The following is a 22,420-nucleotide window of genomic DNA, read 5'->3' on the forward strand; positions in this document are numbered from 1 at the left end:
GCATATTACTGAAGTACTATAGCGCCAAACAGACGACACAAGAAGAAGAGACACGGACGAGCGCTCGTCACGTCCGTGTCTCTTCTTCTTGTGTCGTCTGTTTGGCGCTATAGTACTTCAGTGCATCAAAATTGCCGATGCTTGCAAAGACGCGCTTGTCAACAGATGAAAGATTTATGTCGCATAAAACTGGGGCAACAGAAGAATCGATGTATATACCGTCTCTTTGAACATAATAAGAACCATTAGAACACACGATGGCGGACTGTAAATAGAAATATAAAACCTTTAACAACTGTTCAGAACTCATGTCAGCATTGTTGTGGAAGTTTACCTGATGCTTTAACAGTTTCACGAACTTCGTTAAACAGGCCACGCTGGGATACGGAATGAAACAGATCTTGCACGCCAATTGAAGACCCAGTTGAGGTGGTAGCCAACTTGCCTTCCGTCAAATCTTGCACCAGATCTGTCGAACTGCGCGCCAAGAATAGGTCCTGTACGTCCAGCTTGCTAAGCATGCGTTGCAGATAACTGCTCACCTCGTCTTGCCAAGTACCTTTCTCGGATACTATCACTCTAAGCGGGCGCTCAGGCTTACGTGTCTTAGCCGTGAAGAATACTTCTAGGCTATACCTATCCGACTTAGTAACTGCCTTTTCGTAGGTGCCCCAAATTGCCGTCTTTTATCAAACGGAGAGCCAAAGGCTTTTGCTTCTTAGGTAGGGCGTGCGACGGTTTAAAATTCTTCTGAATCGCCTCGAGGGCTTTCGCATCGAACATACCTTGAGGCATAAACAAAAACCACTCCCCTTGTCTGCTTCGATAATGGCAAGTCCTTCTTTTTTCAAGCGTTTCACAATCTTCTTAAATGGAGTTTTTTTTTCCGTGGCGTATCGCTTACTGTGCGTATTAGGCAGTCGACTCCTTCAGCAATGGCTCGTTCCTTGTCTTGCTCGCACGCATGGCTCGAAACACTTCGGACCATGGCTAGAACTTATGTCCGGCTTGAGGCAGGCTGGTAACTGCACTTTGGACCGTATTCCGAAATCTGTTGAACGTCACTCGAAATGGACGCACTTCCGAGGTTGGTTACGGAAGACATCTTTGCAGCTGCCCGGCGTCGCGGCGAAAGACCGATTCGAGTTATTTTCCATAGGAATTGCGTGCTTTGCGCTGCCAACTTTTGAAATTCTTTCAGGCTTCCCCTGTTACCGTCTCCTGTAACAAGGACCCTCAGCCAGTCCTGGTACAAGCGGACCAGACGCCACACTTCCGACTTCAGCACCTTGCAAATCCGTCGAGCGTGGGGCGTGGCCCCATGAAGGCTCCTGAATTCCAGAGAAGTTGAACTTCCTGCGGCACCACCTTCCGCCTGATGCTGTTTGCCGGTCAAGGCTGCTCTCTTACTGCGTATCTCTCGCACTGCTTATCTCTACTGTGATCAGTTTTCACTTATGTTTATTGCGTTAAATTGCGTGGGTTCTGGTGAATTAACAGTTGCAAGTTGGCGCCCATATGTGTCGTTTGTGTCTCGCTTCGTCGTCGCCTGCTTAGCGCCACAACCTTTGTTTTTGAGAATACACTATTCGAAATTGCCAAATGTTCGTTTCGCTTCAACTATGAGGGACGAGAGCACTCGTACGAAGACCCGAGAACTGTTCCGAACCAATTTCTCTGCGGACAAGTCGTGGTATTGCGCGGAGGTACCGGTTCCCGAGCGAGCGAACGGGAGAAAGAACTGTTGCTCTACAGTTTCCAGTCATTCAATAATGCCTAGCTTTAGCGCAGCCTGCATACGGATTTGCATATTGTCTCGATTTTCACAAAACGCGCAGCATGCGGTGGCCGTGACGTATTATTATTATTATTATTATTATTATTATTATTATTATTATTATTATTATTATTAATGTCATTATCGTGGTCGGCAGATAACTGCCCTTACAAAATTTTTATAGAAAGTCTATAGACTGCCTATAGACTTTCTATAAAAAAAATTGTAAGGGTGAAAGCGGTCGTTTCTCATTTAAAAGCTCCCAAGTTGACCATGTCTGCCAGCTGCGAACGGTATTACATGCATGTGCCGAATAATGTAAACAAGCTTTCTTTCTTTTCTTTTTCCGCCTGTTTTCACGAGGTGAGACTCCACACAAATTGTATAGTTCACTGTGTTTATAAATGATAAAGCATTCGATATTTGGTTCGGAAAAATCACTGTTCAAGCACAGATATATGTCAAAATACGAATGGTGTGTGCCTAGGGCAGCAATGAAAAATATATTGCGCCCAATTACATACTCGGATAGCGAAGGAGAACCGGTCGTTCAGAAAATGCATCCGCTGTATTTATTTCTTTACTTTTTTTTTGCAGCGAATGTCAGCTGTAACGCTAAATAGCAGAGTAACGCTCTAACACTACACGAATGATGCTAGCAACATCGATCTTACACACTACTTAGACGCGAACTAGACAGAATACTTGTTTATAGCTTCTTCTGTACTCTACGTTCAATTCTGCTGCCCTGCTTGAGGCAGGAGAGTTCCTTTACAGCGACCAAATATTCAATCGTGATAACCAGCTCAAATGTCGAACAATGCCTGCCGATTGCAGTTCGCAGATCCGGGTATGCGTGACACTGCGGGGCCGAATTCACAATGCTTCTCGTTCCTAAGTACTATTAGCAACTGCCTGGCCGCTTTCGCTAATAATGTGTCCAGCATCGGGATTGGCTGGAATTTTCTCTTAAAAATCCTAGCGTAAATGCCTTTTTGTGAATACGGGCCCCGATGATAAAAAGCAATCATAAACACAAAATAACACTTCGAAAGGAATGCTAAAAAAAAAGTTTACTCAGCTCGAACGATGAACAGGCCCTTACGATGTCACAGCAATATCAAGCAGCCTACTTTTACCGAGAGCGCAGATTTGCTATATGCCACAAAGAGGCCATAAATGAACATTCCACCACGCTACCAAGTGATTTCCGCACTCGATCCCGCTGGCGTCACAGTTAGAGCTCGGCACATAACACGTGATGCTTTTATTGTTTTTTTGGTTCCTGGATGCCGCAATCAATAACGTGCATTCTTGCGGCTGAAAGCGACGTGCTTCAGAGCGTACGTCCGGGGGCGTACACGAGAAATCCATCCATCACAACGGCCCAAATGGCAGCAAACGGAACTACCCGTATACACTGTATCGGCGTAGCTCTGTCCCACGCTTACGAACCGTTGGAGTGCAGACACAAGTGCACCGCGTCCTCGCCGCAATTGAACCGCAAAGCTCAAGCGCTGGCACGTGGGCGTGTACAGAGGAAAGCGGGCGCGAAACGTTAAAACGCATAAAAAGAAACTTCTCTACAGCGCACAGCTTCATCACAGCAACACGAACGAGAAACCTGGTGCTAATGTCGGCGTGAGTCTAATTAGATTACACATACGGCCCCTAAATCAAAGCAATGATTACGTACAGTACACTACGTTGGCTAAACTTCGTGCTTCCCACTTCGAACAACAACTTGCGGTTTCTTTCGCGTGGCTTTTTGAACTTGCTCTGCCGTCGGCACCTCGTAGTGTGGTAGTAACTATAGTCTCACCTAAATGACCTGACCTCATTTTTCTGCAGCGATAAATATGAAGACCAGAAGCAACTGTTAATAATATCAAGAAATGCTACACATATGCCGATTTCTACTGGCGAAATACCATCAGACACAATGAAACGCGCCCCCCAAGGGTTTCCAACGATTTATTAGCAGAGTCAGGAATGAGCGCCGTCCTTTTCCTTCCTTTTTTTTTTCTGCCTTGTATGTGCTGTAGCGCTGCTACGAAGAATACATCACAAAGTAGCCCAAAAGTAAACATTAGGAAGTCCAACGATCTATTTTTCGCTAAAATGACCAAATGGATTTTTATGAACATAAAATGCGCGTGCCTACCTGCGGTTGAGAGGCCAGCACGCTATAAAAGTGAACCACAGATTATAAGGTTTTGTCCCAATAAAGCCGCGTAACTTCGAAGATGGTATACACGTACTGCACAAGAGTATCGACCTATACCGCACAATTCCAACCGTGCATGATCAACTGTCTGGAGCGCGGCCCAATTCCTCTCATTCGCCTTGTACAACGCATATCATATATGTGGCCCGATGACGCAAAGTATGCGACTGTCGTATACATTCACGCTTCGTTCATCGCATAGCACGCCCGTGAAGTTCCCGTGGTGCGCAACAATACTGGACGCCGATCGCTTAACTCGTATAGGCTCCACGTCGCAAAGCATATATATCACACCGGCAATGAGAGACGCGCCGAGGTGGAAGGATTACCTTTTGCCACATCGGTTCTTCAACGTGGGCCCAAGGCACGGTGCATAAGCTTTTTTTTTTTTTCCTGCACTTCAGTCCTGTCGGGATGGGGCCGCCGCAAACGGGAATCGAACTCCACCTTCAGCAGCACAACCACAGAGCAACGGCTGCGTGTGTTCGCAGGAGCTGCGGTTACAGTGAACTAGGAAGAGTTCACCGTAATGAGGTGTCGGACGGCGTGCCTGGTGAACAATTTGGGGTGTTCACAAGGTGAATAAAATGTGTTGCCCCTTTTCTGCGAGACGGAACTTTCAAGTTGAATCGTCAATTGCCATGAGCGCCTAGCAATTTATTTGTCTGTGTATATTGTGGTTGCTGGTCGAAGTGACGCGGCTTCGGGTAATCAATTGATTAGGACTCGCGCTCACATTTGTTATCCTGGTTAGGTCAGACGTCAGCGACAGCGAGTGCCCCGCATGTGCATTTGTTGTCGTGTTCTTTCTCTGGACCAACATTTTTTTTTTATTGCAAAGTTTGGTTTTCGAGAACACCGAAATAGCTCATTTACTAGCAACGTGCACGTAAAATGTGGCTAATTAAGTTAAGATCCGCAACTTGTTTCTTACATCGTACCACCCGTGGGTCTGTTCTTGCATACTTCTGTGGATGAATGGAGAGAGAGAGAGAGAGAGAGAGAGATCACTTTATTGCGTAAAGCACAGGGTGCAGTAGTGTAAAGACCGTCAATCGATGCGGCAGAAGGGTGCATTTCACACACTTTGTGCTTGCTTCTCGAGCGATGACATAAGTGTGCGACTCGGTCGGCTCTAGAGGGTGCGTTACACCTTCTCTTTCTCTCTATGTAAATTGCCGCATGTGAAAATGTGGTAGCCCAGTTCGCGGCAAAGGTAACATACTAAGAATTGTTACTCGCGGGCTATTACTCATAAGGGAGGCTGTCGCCAGTGCTTCCAAGAAGACGGATGGTCACTCCAAGCTTATATATATATATATATATATATATATATATATATATATATATATATATATATATATATATATATATATATATATATATATATATATATATATATATGGGTAACTCCTGCGCGATCGTAAACATTATAGCCTACGCGTCCCGTTGGCACGTCATGGCGGCTTCTCAGTACTTGTGTAGCAGTGCAGAAGCACGTCCGTATTGCCGGCGTCGAAGTGCTTGGCAGCTTGGCACATGGCGGCGATTGTGTAAATGCATGCGTCATCGGGACAGCCGGCGAAAGCGGGAATCGTCACCGCCTAAATTTTGAGGGAAAATTCAGGAAGCTTTTGGTTCGTAAGTGCTGTATATACCGTTGGCCGACCGCCATGGCTAATAATATATGTCCGACATCCCGACTGGCTATATCAGATGCTCTTGTGAAGAGTTCACCGTATGGGAATGGCCGAGAGCCCGATGTGCGACTCCTGTGGGTGCGAGGAAACCATCGAGCACCTATTCTGTACCTGCCCTCGCTACGATGTCCAACGCCTCTCTCTGCGGGCAACTAACTTTACACCGACTGGACTCGAGACCGTTCACCGAGTCAAAGATACTCGGACCGTGGCCACACCTGTCATTGGCTCGAAAAGCGATTCGTGCACTAGTGCAGTACTTGAAGTGCACCGGTTTAAGAGACCGTTTATAGTGTCCTTGTGTATCGTGCCCCTCCTACACGTCCTCAGTGCTTACTCTCTCCCTTTCTTCGTCTTTCTATTGCCCTTTCTCCCACCCCCAGTGTAGGGTAGCAAACCGGATGCTGTTCTGGTTTACCTCCCTGCCTTTCCTGTCCTTGTTTTCTCTCTCTTCTTCACGTGGAAGAATATATGGAATAGTCGGACCGCATATGGAACCGTTTCAATACGGAGACCAACGTCTTCAAGACGACAACGCCTCCTAAACGAAAACAGGCGGCACTTCTCGGTCAGGACCTCAAGCTACTGTCTGAATAGAGGAGAGGCCAAGAGTAAGAGGGCGCGATATTCTCGGTCCGTCGCCCTTGGGGATGTACCATTTTTAGTCGACATTGACTGGATATTTGTTAGATGAGGCGCGGACAGGATGCTTGTCACTCTACCTGTCACGTCTGTGCACATGTGAAAGTATCCCCAAAAGTGATCGGCCAACAGTACGGCCTCCACAGGTGTTTACGTGCGTACTGGAGCACTATTGGCGCGACTTCTTAAAACCTTATCGCGTGCGACTGATGTGACCTGCAGACAGATAAAATGTGCAATCGCTAATACTTTTCTTTTCGGTATAGGCTGAAGATGCCCTCGCGCATCTTATCCGTCATCGTCAAGAGACACATTTTCGCCAACACAAATCGAATCAATCAATTAAGTGTCCTGCGAACCAAATCTTATGTTTCTTCTTTCCAAATAAAAGGAAATGAAAAAAATCAAGTTCATCCTACACACAGATGAAGACATAACACCGTATGGGAAATCTGCATGCGTTCGCGGCTTTATTTAGGCGTGCAGTTATATAGCGCGACCGCCTCTCGTCGTCAGCTATCCGTGCCAGAAAGGCCTTGAGCGGAGATTCTGCGCGACGTCATGCTTTACATTGTGGGGACTGCGCAGCCCATTTCGTTGCAGCGCCATAGCACAGCACGTTTTGGGCATAGGAACCGAGCGCGGCGAGCTCGCTTTTGAACTTCGCGCGCGCGGTCCACCGCTTTCCCCCTCTCTCATTCCTCCGAGGGCGCCGAACGGCACTTGTTGCCGTCCGCCCCCGAACGGTCCAGGGGCTCACCCGATTGGTCTGTTTGGGCGGGAACCCGCGTTCCCTCTCTCCTGGCGACTCAAGTCGACCGAGGAGCGGCAACGCGGGGAGAAGCTCTCGGACAGCGAAACGGTGCGTACTGACTTCCCATTCTCCCGGTCATCCCTTTGGTTGGCCGGTCTCGCCGAAGGTCCTCGACCCGAGGCGGTTGCGTACCTATTCGCTGCTCCTGTTCTGAAGGCTACGCCAAAGAGACGCGGCTCACTTGACGTGCGCGGTCGTACTGCGCCGAGTCGCCCTCGGAGGCTACCCCGAGCTGAAAGAACGTTGCCCTGGTAGCACGGTCGTTGGGAGCCATCCTCCCGTATAGCGGCGTGCTACCGCGTTTTGAGATAGCTGAGTGTCACCCCTTGACTTGCGGGAGCTTCGGCTCATGAGCCCCGCGCCGGAACGGGTGTGTACAGATATCCTGAACGCCAAGGTGGTCGTACAATAAACGCCTTCCTTGTACTCTGGGCCTTCTCCTTGCGGCGCTCTGTTTCGCTCCCATAGGAGACCGAACGAGCGTCCGCTGCGGGCACACGCTACACACGCGGCTGAGCTGATCGTCCCCCTGAGGGGCTCGGATCCTCGGACCTGCGCGGTGGTCTAGGTGACTCCCGGCGGAGCACCACTATATAGGTGGAGACCACAAAGTGGCGCCCAACGTGGGGCCAAGGGCTCATTAAGCCTTTGGCCGCTTGATAGCCGAGCCAGAACGCTTTAACGATCAAGCTCGCCGCGCTCGGTTCCTATGCCCAAAACGTGCTGTGCTATGGCGCTGCAACGAAATGGGCTACGCAGTCCCCACAACATATAGGCGTCCCCGTGACAAAACGTCATGCTCGACACGCGCACGCGTCCCCGTTCTTTCCCCCTTAATTGGCGGCGACAGATTGCACCGGCGGGACGCAACGTTCAACGGATCTCGGAACGACTTCAGCTGAGCGGAGATTATTTTACGATGCACCGGCGCGGGCGGGCAACTCCGCTTCTCCCGCGGAGGACAGACATGACACCACGTGTGCCTCCTTTTTTAATGTTTTACGGCCGCGTGCTACCCCGTGACGTCACGCGCGACCGAGACGATTGTCAAAGGGCCCGGCTGTTTAGTGGGGGCAAATATATGCGCGCTCCGCGTGCAGATATGGCGGAGAAAGCCAAAGCGCTTCGCGGAAACTTTTGCAAGGCATATATAGAGGCGCTCAGGTGACGAACACGCTTTTTTTTTCTACTTTAACATGGACATTCCGAAGGAGCGGTGCGAGGAGCTGCCAAGCGTGTGAAGGCGAAACGGCTGTGAAACCTTGGAGGCCGAAGCAGAGACCATTCGAGCGAATCTGCATGCGTACACGTTTAAGATAGAATTCCGACGCCGGGGATGCTGCGTAAGCTGTTCCGCCTTGATAGGGCGCTCCTTCCAACCGAGACCCGGACGGCGTATTGCCTTGCGAGTTGCAATGCGCCTCTTGAAGCCACTGCCTGCGGCCTTCCTGTCTCGCAAGCCAGCCGGCGTGTGCAGGCGATTTTACGGAAGCGCCGCTGTGCCACCATTAACCCGTTAACGTTATAGGTTTCTATCTACATGTAACAACCGAATTTCGCGGCACTGCAGTCGATTTGTAGGATGGAAATATTTGCATGAACGAGTTTCGCGTGTCACGACCTGTGCTATTAGACGCCACTGCGCACGCAACTGCGAAATTGCTCGTGCAACGGTCTAAAAATGGCGGCGACGCCCACGAAACAATGCCCAGGGCGGTTCCGAGCTTTCTGGACAGACTCAAATATAAGCGGTGCGTTGCGTTCCTAAGCAGCCCAACGTAAGCGGGAAAGTTCGATCCGAGCGCTCCGTCTGAAATCTGACTCGTTCTGCATCACAGCTACAACCATGTTACTTAAGATGTCCACGCACGTTGGTGAATTAAAATCGCCGAGCCATGATGAAGGATAGCAGGCGATGGTGGCACTCTGTCACGATCTGTACTCTTTGCGTTTCGTTTCGCGGTGAGCGCTTGAGTGACATATCTACACCGGGAAAAATTCAGGAAAATGACGCGGAGCCAGAATATAAATCTGGAAGGCAAGAACATACAAGAAATTAATCAATTTTCAAACGAAAGAGGGCGAGTGAAACGAAGCCCCGGATGTTGAAATGCAAGTTTATCATTCGCGGCGACGAAGCGATTAACAGCGGGACGCGCAGCAAGGAACCTGCCTTCCGTCAGCCCTGGCGAAACGTCTCCTTAAAGAAACGTTGGCTTCAGCTTTAGACATCCCAATTATACACCACAGTCGTTCATTTCAAGACTCCGGATCGTTTTTGTTGGACAGCCTATGCGCTATATATGGATGACTGATCGCGATGCAAAAATAAATCCGAAATAATTTCGCAACACAACAATCTATAAAACAAGACAATGTAGGAGCTGTTTATAAATTGCTTGTGTCGTCGGAAGCAATTATACATACACATATAGACGCGGCTGTTAGCCCGGTTTGCGTGTGAACGAACAAGAAAGCGGTGGGCGGATGGGATTAAGAAGTTTGCAGGGACGACATGGCCACAATTAGTACATGACCGGGGTAGTTGGAGAAGTATGGGAGAGGCCTTTGCCCTGCAGTGGGCTTAACCAGCCTGCTGCTGCTGCTGCTGCTGCTGCTGCTGCTGCTGATGATGATGATGATGATGATGATGATAGTCTCGCCGCTGCTCCGCGTGCATGCCCGGACACGCCTGGTATGCCGCTCGAAGCAATTATACTAACGCAGGGCCAGTCATTCACTGCCGCTGCAAGTTGCTGTTTTACGCGCAGCTAGTATGTGTAACGTTAACTAGGTCTACTAATGGTCAACCGTGGCCGAACAAGGGAACGCCTCGGCCTGCAGAAGCCAACGTCGTCACAAGGGCACCTGCCTTCGTCAGGGCGGCCTACAACTGATTTCCTCGGCATCAGCGCATATTGCCAACTAATTACGATTTCCGTCTTCCTCAGTGCAGACACAAGTGCACCGCACCCTCATTCTTGGATTTCGTAAAGAGGCACTTAAAGGGCCACTCACCAGGCCCCATAGCAAATTTTGGTTATACGCTGGAAGCTGTTACATGTCCTCTACGGAGCGTTCTGCGGCAAACGTTTTTTCAAATCGGCTCATTGATAGCCAAGATGGAAATATTTCACCCATGATTCTGGCGAGCTTCACCGCAAACATAGACGCTCTCTCCACTTGCCCTGTCTAGCCTCCGCAAGCGAAATTCCTTCCCTGCGTTCTCCAATACCGGACCTCGAGGATCGCGTGACGCAAACGTCCCCAGATCCCGCGTCTTTCTTTCTTTTTCCTCGCTTTCTTGCGGCGCGGCGCACGTCCGTTGACGGCGTCGCGTGGGAGCTGTTGCGAGTGCCTCGTTTCGCGCAGCGCACGATTTTGTGCACTGTGCACGAGGACACCTGACTAGCGGTATAAGTCTGTGCTACACGAAGAATTATGTGGTTTTACGTGCCAAAACCACTTTGTGATTATGAGGCACGCCGTAGTGGAGGAAGCCGGAAATTTCGACCACCTGGGGTTCTTTAACGTGCACCTAAATCTAAGTACACGGGTGTTTTCGTATTTCGCCTCCACCGAAATGCGGCCGCCGTGGCCGGGATTCGATCCCGCGTCCTCGTGCTCAGCAGCCCTGAGCACGAGGACGCGAGGACGCCACTGAGCAACCACGGCGGGTTGTGCTACACGAATACTGAGGCCAACGTTAGTAACGTTACTGAGGCCAACGTTAGTAACGTTGTACTGAGGCAGACACAAGCGGATCACACAGCATGATCCCGCGCTGGAACACGGTAGAAAATGACATGTTTCGGTGTGCGCGCGCGCGAGTGCACGACGTGGGGAACGAGCAGACGAAACGGAATTACATTTATCTCGCAGCGGTGCGAAGTAAAACAAAAATATAACAATTACATTTATATATATATTGAAGCATTTTCAAACACTGTCAACAACAAAGAACGAAGTGTCGTCTTTCAAGGCGTCTGTGAGTGAGCCCAGTGGACGCGTGCTGCCGCGCACATGGAAGCGCGTCTTTGTGGATGCAAACCGCCATTCTTCGCGAAGCGCCGCAGACGCGCAGACGCGAGCTTGCGCGCGTCCGCAAGCGTACGTGTGGTCTGGGCTTTGCAGACCCGACCGTTATCGCGCATTGTATGCTCTGCGCGTGGCAGCTCAAAATGGCCAGACCTGGTCTGGAATTTCGCAACTATAGACGCCGGCCAGCGACACATTTGTGGCCAGCGACACAGAGTCCTTGTGAACTCTGCCTCTCGCTTATTTGTTTGTTTGCTTGCTTGCTTGCTTGCTTGCTTGCTTGCTTGCTTGCTTGCTCGCTCGTGTTATGACCGTCGCGGCCATCGCAAGCCTCGCACAGCTCAAATGTCTCGCACAGCGTCAACAAACATCACGCGCTCGCTGGTCCTCGATCGCATCGACAGCTGCGCTGCACGAAACGGCCCGTGCGTGGCATAATGACATCCATGCGCGTCCTCCCTCTACACGCAAACATTTTATCCGCGTCCTTCTGCGAAAACGGGCAAGGGCGAGCGGAAAGAAGAATGTATAGCTCGCCAGTGCATGCGTGGACGTATCCGCGACAAGCATGCAGATAGCTCGGGAGATTACGCGGGGCCTTCCACGCTTCGGTCCGAGCGCCTCGCGCGCCGATGCATCCACCTGTCGCGCCGCGTCGTCCTGTGCCGTTCGTAATCCGCGGTGACGCCGTGCGCGCGTGCGTGGCGGCACAAATAAACGTTGCCGCGGGGGGTAAGGACGCCTTGGCGGCGGGAACAATACCTCTGTCGACATTTTACACGTTTTCACACATGCCAGCAATTCAGGGAACTCAACAGACGCGTCCACACACACACACACACACACAAAAAGAGACTTGGACAGATGTCGCGTATTCTGGGAATCGGTGCTATGCAAAGCACTTTGCATGTATGCAGCTGGCTTATCCACCTTTGTGTCGAGATCTCGCAAAGCATTAACGGGGCCAGAAACGCGTCTGCGTAAATCGAGTGGTTTGTGACACGAGCGCGCACGTGTGCGCGAGGACAAAAGCAAGACGACGATGATGGCGATGACGATCGCATTAAGGCAACACGATTGCTACGTCCGTTCGACGCGAATTTATGCAACATGTCGATTGTTGGGTTCTGCACGCATGGATACTGAACGGGAGTAAGCGAAGTATACCAGCTGCTTCTATAGATAGAGAACGGGTGTAAGCGAGGTATATATACCAGCGGCTTCTCGATAGCACGCCTGCATGTGCACTCTGCTTTATGGCATCGTGTTATACTTGCACAGACATTTCCATTGCCAAGTCCGGCGTGACGAAATCAGTGACGTCAGAAATCACCGCGGCTTACTTCGGAGCGTAGATTCTAGGGCAATGGGGAGAGGTAGCATGACGCCACGGATCGAAGTGCGCCGACCTCGTGTTATCTGTAGGATGCGCTGGGTATACGCGGATTGCCACTTCATCTGCAACTGAGCAATGTACAGTCGTACGTGTGCATTTCTACGTCTTGCAGCACACGTTAAAGCGACAATGACACTTGTACTCCGGCGAAACGCCAAAAACGCGATCAGCTTGAGCCGATCGTGAACGCGGTACACAGTCACACAGCTTCCACGCAGCGTCGGCCGCAACGAGGAAAGTAATGGGCAATGCCGGGATATGCCGAAAACGGTGCAAAATCTAACACAACGCCTCAAAGCGCGAGCTGTAATTACGAGGAAAGAACACGAGAAACTGGCACGTTTCGCATATACTCCGCAATGTCTCGACGAGCTAGTCGGCTCTGGCACGAGAAAAGAGTATGCGTGTGCGATCGTGGCCAAGTGCTCGGAGCACTGCAGGCTACGGTGCTTTAAGGCAGATAGGTTAGATTCCACTGTCGGTCGTGCATTTAATGTTATTGGAAGTAGGAAACGCTCGAGGCTAGACAGGAATCTACTTACCTACCGATACCTACCGCATAGTACTTGGAATGAGGCGAACAGTGTTTTACATTAAAAATTCTTAAGCTAAAACTGCTGCTCTACCCGCCGTGGTTGCTCAGTGGCTATGGTGTTGGGCTGCTGAGCACGAGGTCGCGGGATCGAATCCCGGCCACGGCGGCCGCATTTCGATGGGGGCGAAATGCGAAAACACCCGTGTGCTTAGATTTAGGTGCACGTTAAAGAACCCCAGGTGGTCAAAATTTCCGGAGTCCTCCACTACGGCGTGCCTCATAATCAGAAAGTGGTTTTGGCACGTAAAACCCCAAACATTATTATTATTAAAACTGCTGCTCTTAAGAGGCGATGCCATTCAATCCTGACGTAAGACATTAGCTTTAAGGCAGTCGGTCGACCAACGACAAACAGCACTTTCAGACGAAATGCTTTGTGAATTCGGAAAGAGGCCCGTATTCGCAAAACGTTCTTGCGCCAAAGGACTGGCCGTACAGAGATGCAAACCAATCACAAGTGTTTGGACACTTACGAACGAAAAAGCTGCGATGGCGGCGCGGTCAGTGGCAAGCGGTACTTGTGACGTGACGGCCAAGTGACACTCGCAAGGGACTAAAAAACGTTCCGACATTTCAAGGAGAGGCGACCAACGACTTAGACCGCGCGGCATTCTGAAAAAGACTGCATGGGAGCGACAAGCAACTTGAATTAACGCGAACTCTGAAGGCGTCGTTATATGCGTGGCGAAAAACCTACGGGCATTGAAAAGATTTCAGGCGTGTATCGAGGAAGAAGGTTTCATACAACGTGTCTTTTTAGCTGCATCAAATTATTTTGCTATTAACTGTGGCCGATAACACAATTTTATAAGTTGATCGATGAGGCCGCCCTCATTTCTAACAGAAATCAAAATACCAAATCGAATAATTAACGTAATTACATAATTGAAATTTTAATTAATTACATTACGGCACATACTTCTATGTACTATTTGTAGCAGGTGAGTTCGCAAGGCGTATCCACTTGGAATGAAATCTCGGGCCCACACCAGTTCCGAGATTAGAATTTTCAAATTATCTGACCAAATGCATTGGCGTTCCAGTTACTTTTGGGCTACAATGCATAACACAGTGCTTTCATAAGTACGCGAAACGGCAGTTCGTTTTTACCGCAGGTTTGACGGTGCATATCTCTAAAGCGATGCCATCCTTATAATTCGTTCCAAGTCGATGTGCTTTGCAAGCTCAATATCTACAATTCGTGGGTTTAAATACGTGCCGTAATGTAAATAATTAAAAAGTTCATTCGCGTAATTGTATTAATTATTCAATGCAGCATATTGATTTCTTGTAGCAGTAATGGCCGCCTCATCGAGTCAAATAGCTCAAGGGTTACAACTGCGCTAGCTGCCACAGAATGTTTATATATATATATATATATATATATATATATATATATATATATATATATATATAGCTCAAGGGTTACAACTGCGCTAGCTGCCACAGAATGTTTATATATATATATATATATATATATATATATATATATATATATATATATATATATATATATATATATATATATATATATAAACATTCTGTGGCAGCTAGCGCAGTTGTAACCCTTGAGCTATTTGACTCGATGAGGCGGCCATTACTGCTACAAGAAATCAATATGCTGCACATATATATATATATATATATATATATATATATATATGTATATATATATATATATATATATATATATATATATATATATATATATATATATATATATAATTAGGTGCATACAAGAAATAGCACCCCATATAGACGCCTTCTCTTATATAGCCGGGCTCGCACAAGAATTATTCGCCCGGAACCGGTGCGACGGCTTAAGAGAAAGCTCTGGCTAGGGGGCCCCTGCCTAAATACATGGGAAAGGAGAAATCGTTCTTCTCTGCAACCAGTGCACCAAATTTGATTAGGTTTGTTGAATTGTTTAAAAGAAGGAATTCAAATCTAGTGACTGTAGATAGCGACCTTTCGATTTACGCCGTCAATTGTTCAATAAAGATTGTTGAAAATTGCGAATTCTCAGAAAACGAGCTATCAAGTTTATACGAATGCTCTGTAACTCAGCAATGAAAAAAAAAATATATCACAATTCTGTAAATTGCATCTAACAGTACATCTAAAGCATATAAAATTGATGCGTTATACACGGTTCTCAAAGAGATCATTAATATGTGAGTAGGACTTTTGCAGAACCCTTGTAAACAATGTTAAAAAATGAGGCAAGATATAAATTGATACACAACATTTGCCCGCTTAGGGTGCTCTAACAGATGCACTTTCCAGAACTGCGATATCTGTTCTTGGTGAATAACTACAAATTTGTAAACATCGTGCTTTACCTTTTTTTTTTGCATACACTCTAATTTTTGAATAATTCATTTAAATCTTTCATCGCTTATAAATCGAAATTCCCCTTGCAGCAGTTAACGGAATTTAACTTCCTCTCCTGATCAAACGCAACAAATTTCATTAAAATCGGCCAAGTAGTTATTTCACCCAAGCGTTTCTGCGTTTTACGTGTATTTTAACAAGTTGCATCGGAGTAGGGACCGAGCTAAAGCTTCCATTTAATGCGCATGGCTCGAATCTGGAAGCGCGCAGCTTTAATTAACCTTGAATTAAGGCCGCGCCATATATGGATGTCTCAAGATTCATGATCGATATGAAGCCTGATATTTCGTGCTACCTTGGTTACGAGCTTTCATTGCCATATTCGATGAACAGAAGCCATTTCGCTCGGCGTCACAATTCTTTAAAGCCTAACAGTGTGTTCCTTTAAGCGAATTTTTATCTTGTACTTCATTCACAGAGCTGTTTTGGACTATGGTATACCTCTCATGGGGCGTCAGCACTGGGTGATTCACACCACGACGTGTGATTCAGACAGAGCGGCAGAGATGGAGGTCACGTGGGGATTACACGCCAACTCTCCGCTTCGGCGCGGCCGACTAAGATTGAGGAGCAGCAGCGGGACCTTCGGTGGCAAGTTTCCAAGTAACAGTCCTACACACTGGCACACAGAAAATTATTATTGACATCTAGACGAATAACCTATCGATTTAACTCGGTTTAATGTTCTGGCTTAGTGGTCAATTTAAGGCCATATAATAGCGCTACAGACGAATGTGGCGCCCTTGCCTGTCGGGCAATATAAAAATCCTTATACGCATGCGCGTTCGCTGACGTCCTGCGGTAATTATCGCTTCGTTTTCTTTACATATAAGGCGTCCCAGCTAACGTTAGCGAAGCTATGTCAAGGAAGAAAAAAAATGATTTAGAAAACATGGTGCAAGATACGATTTTAAGACTTACGGTGTTCGGTCACCAGACCCATATATGACGACCGAACACCATATGTATTATATATTTGTATCATGCATCGTGTTTTTCAAAACGGTATTTTCGTTGAACAGCTTGGCCTACGTTAGATGGGACAAACGCGGTACGACACGCCTCCCACTGTAACACACTCGCGAGGAACGTCACGCGCATGCGCACACCACTGCCAAACCACGCTGCAATTACGCTCACCGTGCATCGGCAATTAACGTTGCGAGACGCCGCTCCTTCGGACTCTTCAGAGCGCGGATGCCAGTTCAGAGTTGTTGCGTACGACAAACCCGGCGCCTTCGTTAAAGAGAAAGATGCATGCATGCTGCGCCCGACAGACGATCTATTCGTATGCATGAAGCGAACATTGATTGTTTTATGCGAAGCATATTACGAGGGCTCAACCCAGCTCCTCAGGCGCGGCGGTGACCATGAAATCACGTGACACCGTGACGTCACGACAGAGGAGAAGTGGCTTTGGCTCAACTCTTGCAAGACGGGCTGGGTGGGAATCGAACCAGGGTCTCCGGAGTGTGGGACGGAGACGCTACCACTGAGCCACGAGTACAACGCTTCAAAGCGGTACAAAAGCGCCTCTAGTGAATGCGGTGTTGCCTTAGAAACGCGCTGTTTCTAAGGCGTGCGTCTCTTGCTCAGGCGCACATTTCGTTGCCGCGCCGAACGCTGCTTTGCTCGACGCTCACCGCGTCCAATGCGGGGCGCGTAGTCGCTGCCCTGTAGCCCATTGTCTTACACCCCTTGGCGGGTCGACGGGAACGCTGTCGCGTTCCACTCTTGAAGGCGAAGAAGTAATGCATGAGTTGTTTCTTCGTCTAGCCGAACCAAATATAGCCAAGCAACAGCAGTTCACCAGGCTAAACAGTGGTTCAACAACTAAAATAAAGGCTAGTATGCTTCGCATCCTGGGCTTAACCTTACCTAAGCCACAGCCATTTTTTAAGGACAGGGCAATAAAAAATAAACGGAAAGAAATAAAGAAACGAAAAAACGTAGCGCAGCTTATAAAAATATAGCCCAGCTTAGAGCAGATGATGTTCTACAGCGACGTCAGTGTTTCGAGGGCATCTACCCGACTTCTAGGTCACCTACAACGTCACTAGACGTCCTGACACAGGAAAGAAGCCGCGACCGATCTGACACTCAAAGTAACTACGTCAACGTCTGCCACTGCGAGAAAGTTAGTCGCGAAAGCAGCCGGTGCGATGGCATTGGACTCTGACGTTCAGATGTATACGAACCTGCGCCACTTTAAAGCTATATCGCAATCGTCAAGAAATTGTGCTTTCGGCCAGATACTTTAAAATCATCTGACACGCGCGCGTTACTTTCTTTGTTCATTATATTCGCGTCTCTCAAAGCCAAGGATGCGCGAATAGCGAACTTCCGAATTTTCGAAAATTCTTCCAACAAAATTCAGGCCATAAATCGAAAAACCGCTTCCAACAGTTACTAGAATTTCCCTTTCTCTCTCAAATGCAACAAATTTCATTGAAATAGCTCCAGAGGTTATCTCATAAAAGCGCTTCTGCGTTTCACATGTATTTGAATAGGCCGCGTCGGAGTTGGGCCCGAGCTAATTAAAGCTCCTTCTTAAGTGACTTAAGCCTGCTCCACCAAGCAAGTTATTATGTTTTATGCGTATACCATGCCGGCGGGGTAGAAATCCTACCGTACCTTTGCTCCAGTGTTCTGATTACTCGGGCGCAGTTGATGCTTTGAAATATTCGAAAAATACTAGAAAAATATTCGAATTTACGAATGGCGATTAATCGATTCGATGACCGAATTGAAAATGACATATGTGTCAGTCACGTACGTGCTTGCGTGATTGGGGCACCTCGTATATTCTTAGTCTCATTCATTCGTCGCGACTTCGACTCTCGGTCACGCGGCCGCATTTTGACTGTGGCGAAATGGAAGAGAGAGAGAAAGAAACGTTTATTGTACGAAACAGTGTCCCGAGCGAGGACGGGTATCACCCTAAGGTGGGAAGGCTCCTTAGTCCAGGAACCCTCTGGCTTCGACTGCCCTCTTGGCCCTGGCGACGAGTTGTCGTTGGTCTTCCAGGTCCCCGAGGGTTAGCTTGGCCTCCCACGTTTCGAATAGGTCGTTTGCTTCTATTGCTCGTTTTGCGTGCGTCTCTGGTTGCATTTCGCTGCCTTCCTGCCACGGGCATTCCAGGAGCAAGTGTGCCAGAGTGTCGGGTACGTTGCAGAGTGGGCAGAGGTATCCGTAGAGCGTCGGGTAGAGGCGATGCATTATCATTCCGTGAGTGTACGTACTACTTTGCAGGCGTCTGAGGATCAGACTTTCTTCTCTGCCGAGTATAGGGTGCGGTGGAGGGTACACTCGACGCTCGAGCCTGTAATGTTGCAATATGGCCGAATAGTAGGTGGGTACGGCCTCCGTCTCTTCTGTCGTGGGTCCGAGAGCGCGTGGGAAAAAAAAAATGCTCGAGTGCATAATATTTGGGTTAAGTACGACGGTCAAAATTTTTCCTCGAGGCCTTCGACTATAGGCGCCTTTACCCACTCTGCAGTTGCAGTATACGTTAAACCGCATAATTTAATTTAATTTATCAATCATCACACACCTCTGAGGAGATATGGCACAATCGTGCGTCCCACAGGGTGAGCCGAAGTCAGCCAGCCCGCTTCGTGCTTTCGTGTGCTGCCTACTAATATATCCTATAGCTTCTTGAGCCGCATTCAGCGCATGACGTAGTTCAGCACACGACTTGTATTAGGCCGCGGCGCGCCCATGCACGGGACGTTTCTTCGTGGCTATACCGAATCGCGCTGCACGTATAGTAGACACGCCAGTTGAAGGAGCACGCCTTTCGTACGTGTTAGCCTGCACTCAAAGGCACAATGCAATGAAATCTAAACTTGGATCCTGTAATTTCTTTTTTTTTTCTTCGGGGTCCGCATATTCACAAAAAAGCTCTCACGCTAGAATTACCGTAGGAGGAAATTCCAACCAATCCTGACGTGTGGACACATTATTAACGAAGACAATCGGCAAAGAGCACTTGTGAACGAAAAGAATTGCGAATTTGATCGGCCCCCAATTGTATTTACAGATGTACCATATGCGCTGCTGCACAACCGGTGATTCTACAAATTTTGCATGATCCCCCCCCCCTCTCTCTCTCTCTCCCTGTCTCTTACCCGTGCGATCTCTCAATATGGCGTAACTACCATCAAACTTTTCTAAGGTGAGACAACGATAGCTGGTGAGCGAGGAAAAGAAACACCGCCCAAGGACTCCGTACAAATGGCTAACCAGCGAAGCTGAAACGCGTGGCGCCGCTGTTTATCACTGGGTTAATCCCGAGGGCTCATTAAACGATGGCTTGGTAGGCTGCCGGATCATCGGTACGCAGTTGCTGCTTGCGTTCGGCTGCATGAACCTGTTCGTGTGCCCTGCATCGAGAGCTGCTTGTTCCTAAGGGGCACGTATGACGCGTGGCCTGCCCATTTCGGAGCCGGAGAGAAACTGCAGCGCGCGCGCTCGGCTGCGACGGAGAGCAACGATGTCACTACTGGCGCAGCTAATCCAACACCACCTATATAAGACAAGGCATTTTCGCTCCAATCTATGACGTCATGTTACCCGGCCTGACTGCCATAAAATCTAATGCGGATTCTCCGGAGTGGGCAACAGTGGTTTTGACGTCACCGCTTTTTTTTTTTTCCGGCAGCCTTATCAATGAAAATTTCGGGCCAGGTAGGGCGACGGCATGAAGCGGAGTAAACAGGCCTTGAGCTATCTGGGCGCACTGGCTAATCGCGCGTCTCTCCTTCTTTCTTTCTTCGCGCATGCGCATGGCGTTGCGCCGGAAGAGTTTTCGGTGTACAGGCGACCGACAGACGGACGGAGGGACGGACTAATCGGCTAGCCATATACACTGTAAAAAAAGTCAACCTTTCAAGAAACGCTGAGAATGATACAAGGCGAAAAGGAGGCGAGCTTGGATCCAACACGCGTGTTTCAAAGCCCGCAGCATCCACTTACCCACATGAATCGCCGACCGTGCAAAAGGGTCAATATGCATGCGCAGACGAGGAGGACTTCTATAAGGAGAGGCAAATCACCGCGAGGATCGGAAACCGAACAGGCGCGCCGAGCGCCAGCTGTTTTATTGCTTTTCCCGCGTTTCACTCTAAGCACGCAATGCCACCAGCAATGATGGCACATACTGTGCACACGCAAGGCCACCCAAATAAGCGAATCCGAAGCGAGATAAAGAATGTGGAGAGGAGAAGGGATGGGTGGGGGGTAGGAGGGCAGACTATACGGCAATGGGGAGGCTTTGAGTCACCTGCATGTGCGCTTGATATAGCACAGGTGCCGCGCGCTCCGACCGCAGTCTGCACTGATGCTGCGGGCGGGAGCGTATATAGCACTACACGTATCGCTCGGCTCGCGCGCCCGAACACGGTCGCACGCACGACAGGGGCCGCATCGTGGGCACAACAGATACCGTATTCCCTCGAATCCAGGCCGGCCTCGATTCTTGGCAGACCCCACCCCCTTTTTCGGAAGGTCGAAAAATAAAATGAGAAATTTTCTTCGAATGCGAGCCGACTATGTATACAGCAAACGACAGCAGCCACAAAAAATAAAAGAAAAATAAAAGCGACACATATTGTCTCGCTTTCTTAACCGTCACCGCCACGTCCATGGCGGTGACGGTTAAGAGCACGTGCTCGGTTGCTCGATCAGCATTTTGCCGAAAGTTAACTGTAAAAAGGAAAAAAAGGAAAAAGAAAGCAGAAGGAACGAAAAAGACCCGGAAAGAAAAACCGCTGACTGTGCCCACGCTGCACATATTCAATATTGTCAAACGGGCGTACAGTTACACTGAGCTGTAGTAGAACGTACTTTATGTACTACCACGTGGCTGCAGCAGCGGATAGTAATGGCTACATTATGTCTTTTGGTGCTGGCGTTAGCGGTGAGCCATATCTTGCAGTTCCGACGGTTAATTGCTAGCGAAATCCTCGAATCTAAGCCGACCTGGCAGTTTCGTAACTCATGCTTAAAACTGTCGGCCTAGGTGAGAATAAATTCGGTATATGACGCAGTCGGTGGCTAAAATTGAGGCCGCGCGGCGAACGCGCGTATATATGGCGGCCAAGCGAAGCACGCCGTCAAGCTTAAGTTGCCGAAGTATATACCAACAGCCATTAATCAACCAGTCGTGCTTTCGTTTGCCCACTTATACATGCATCGCCGCGGGGAAGGGGAAACAGAGTTGCGATATACGCAAGCTCGACAAACTGCCGGACAGGAAAACGCCCTAATTACTGTAGATGTGAACCGTGCCCTCCTGCTTACTTTTACTTTTCTTTCTTTCTTTTCGACCTTACACGAGGGAATGCATGTATGACTCGTGGGTTAGGGTAACAACCGTGATGCGGGTTGAGATTAGCGCATGATACAGAAAAAAAGGCGGCGGGTGGCGCGGGAAGATACTTTGCGTGCAATTTGCGTCAAACACACACACACACACACACACACACACGGCTTCATTTTTCCGTAGTACTGGAGCATCAATGCACTTTAGCCACATTGTTTGAAGACGTATTTGTTGATATCAGTGTCATAAATACAAGATTTTCTTGCTTCCCCTGTCTCTAATTTCTTAACGGATATGATTGCATATTGCATATATTGTTCGCCTTCAACTTCCGAATTCGGCGAAGAGTTGCTTAAATAATTATAGTGAAACTCTGATATGGGAGCTTTGAAATCTACACGGCCGCTCGCGCTGTCAACAGGTGCGGCCGACCTTGAAGACGTCCTGAATTGGAGCCAACGCTGATCAGCACACCTAGGCACAATCGTTCACTGTTTCGATGTGAACTGCTG

General features: G+C 48.6%; 1 protein-coding gene across 5 annotated transcripts in view; it reads right to left on the bottom strand.

Annotated features, from left to right (window-relative positions):
• mnb (minibrain) overlaps window positions 1-22,420 on the bottom strand; it is a 121,010-nt gene that overhangs the window by 41,985 nt on the left and 56,605 nt on the right. The window contains exon 1 of one of the 5 annotated variants that reach the window (XM_070537656.1): window positions 446-536. The exons of the other annotated variants lie outside the window; for them this stretch is intronic. Coding sequence (XP_070393757.1) covers window positions 446-521 — 76 coding nt within the window. The 5' untranslated portion in view covers window positions 522-536. Of the gene's footprint in view, window positions 1-445; window positions 537-22,420 lie in introns of those variants that run through there. 5 annotated transcript variants of the gene reach the window in all.

This window comes from Dermacentor albipictus, chromosome 4 (genome assembly GCF_038994185.2).
Source record: "Dermacentor albipictus isolate Rhodes 1998 colony chromosome 4, USDA_Dalb.pri_finalv2, whole genome shotgun sequence".
Lineage (NCBI taxonomy): Eukaryota > Metazoa > Arthropoda > Arachnida > Ixodida > Ixodidae > Dermacentor > Dermacentor albipictus.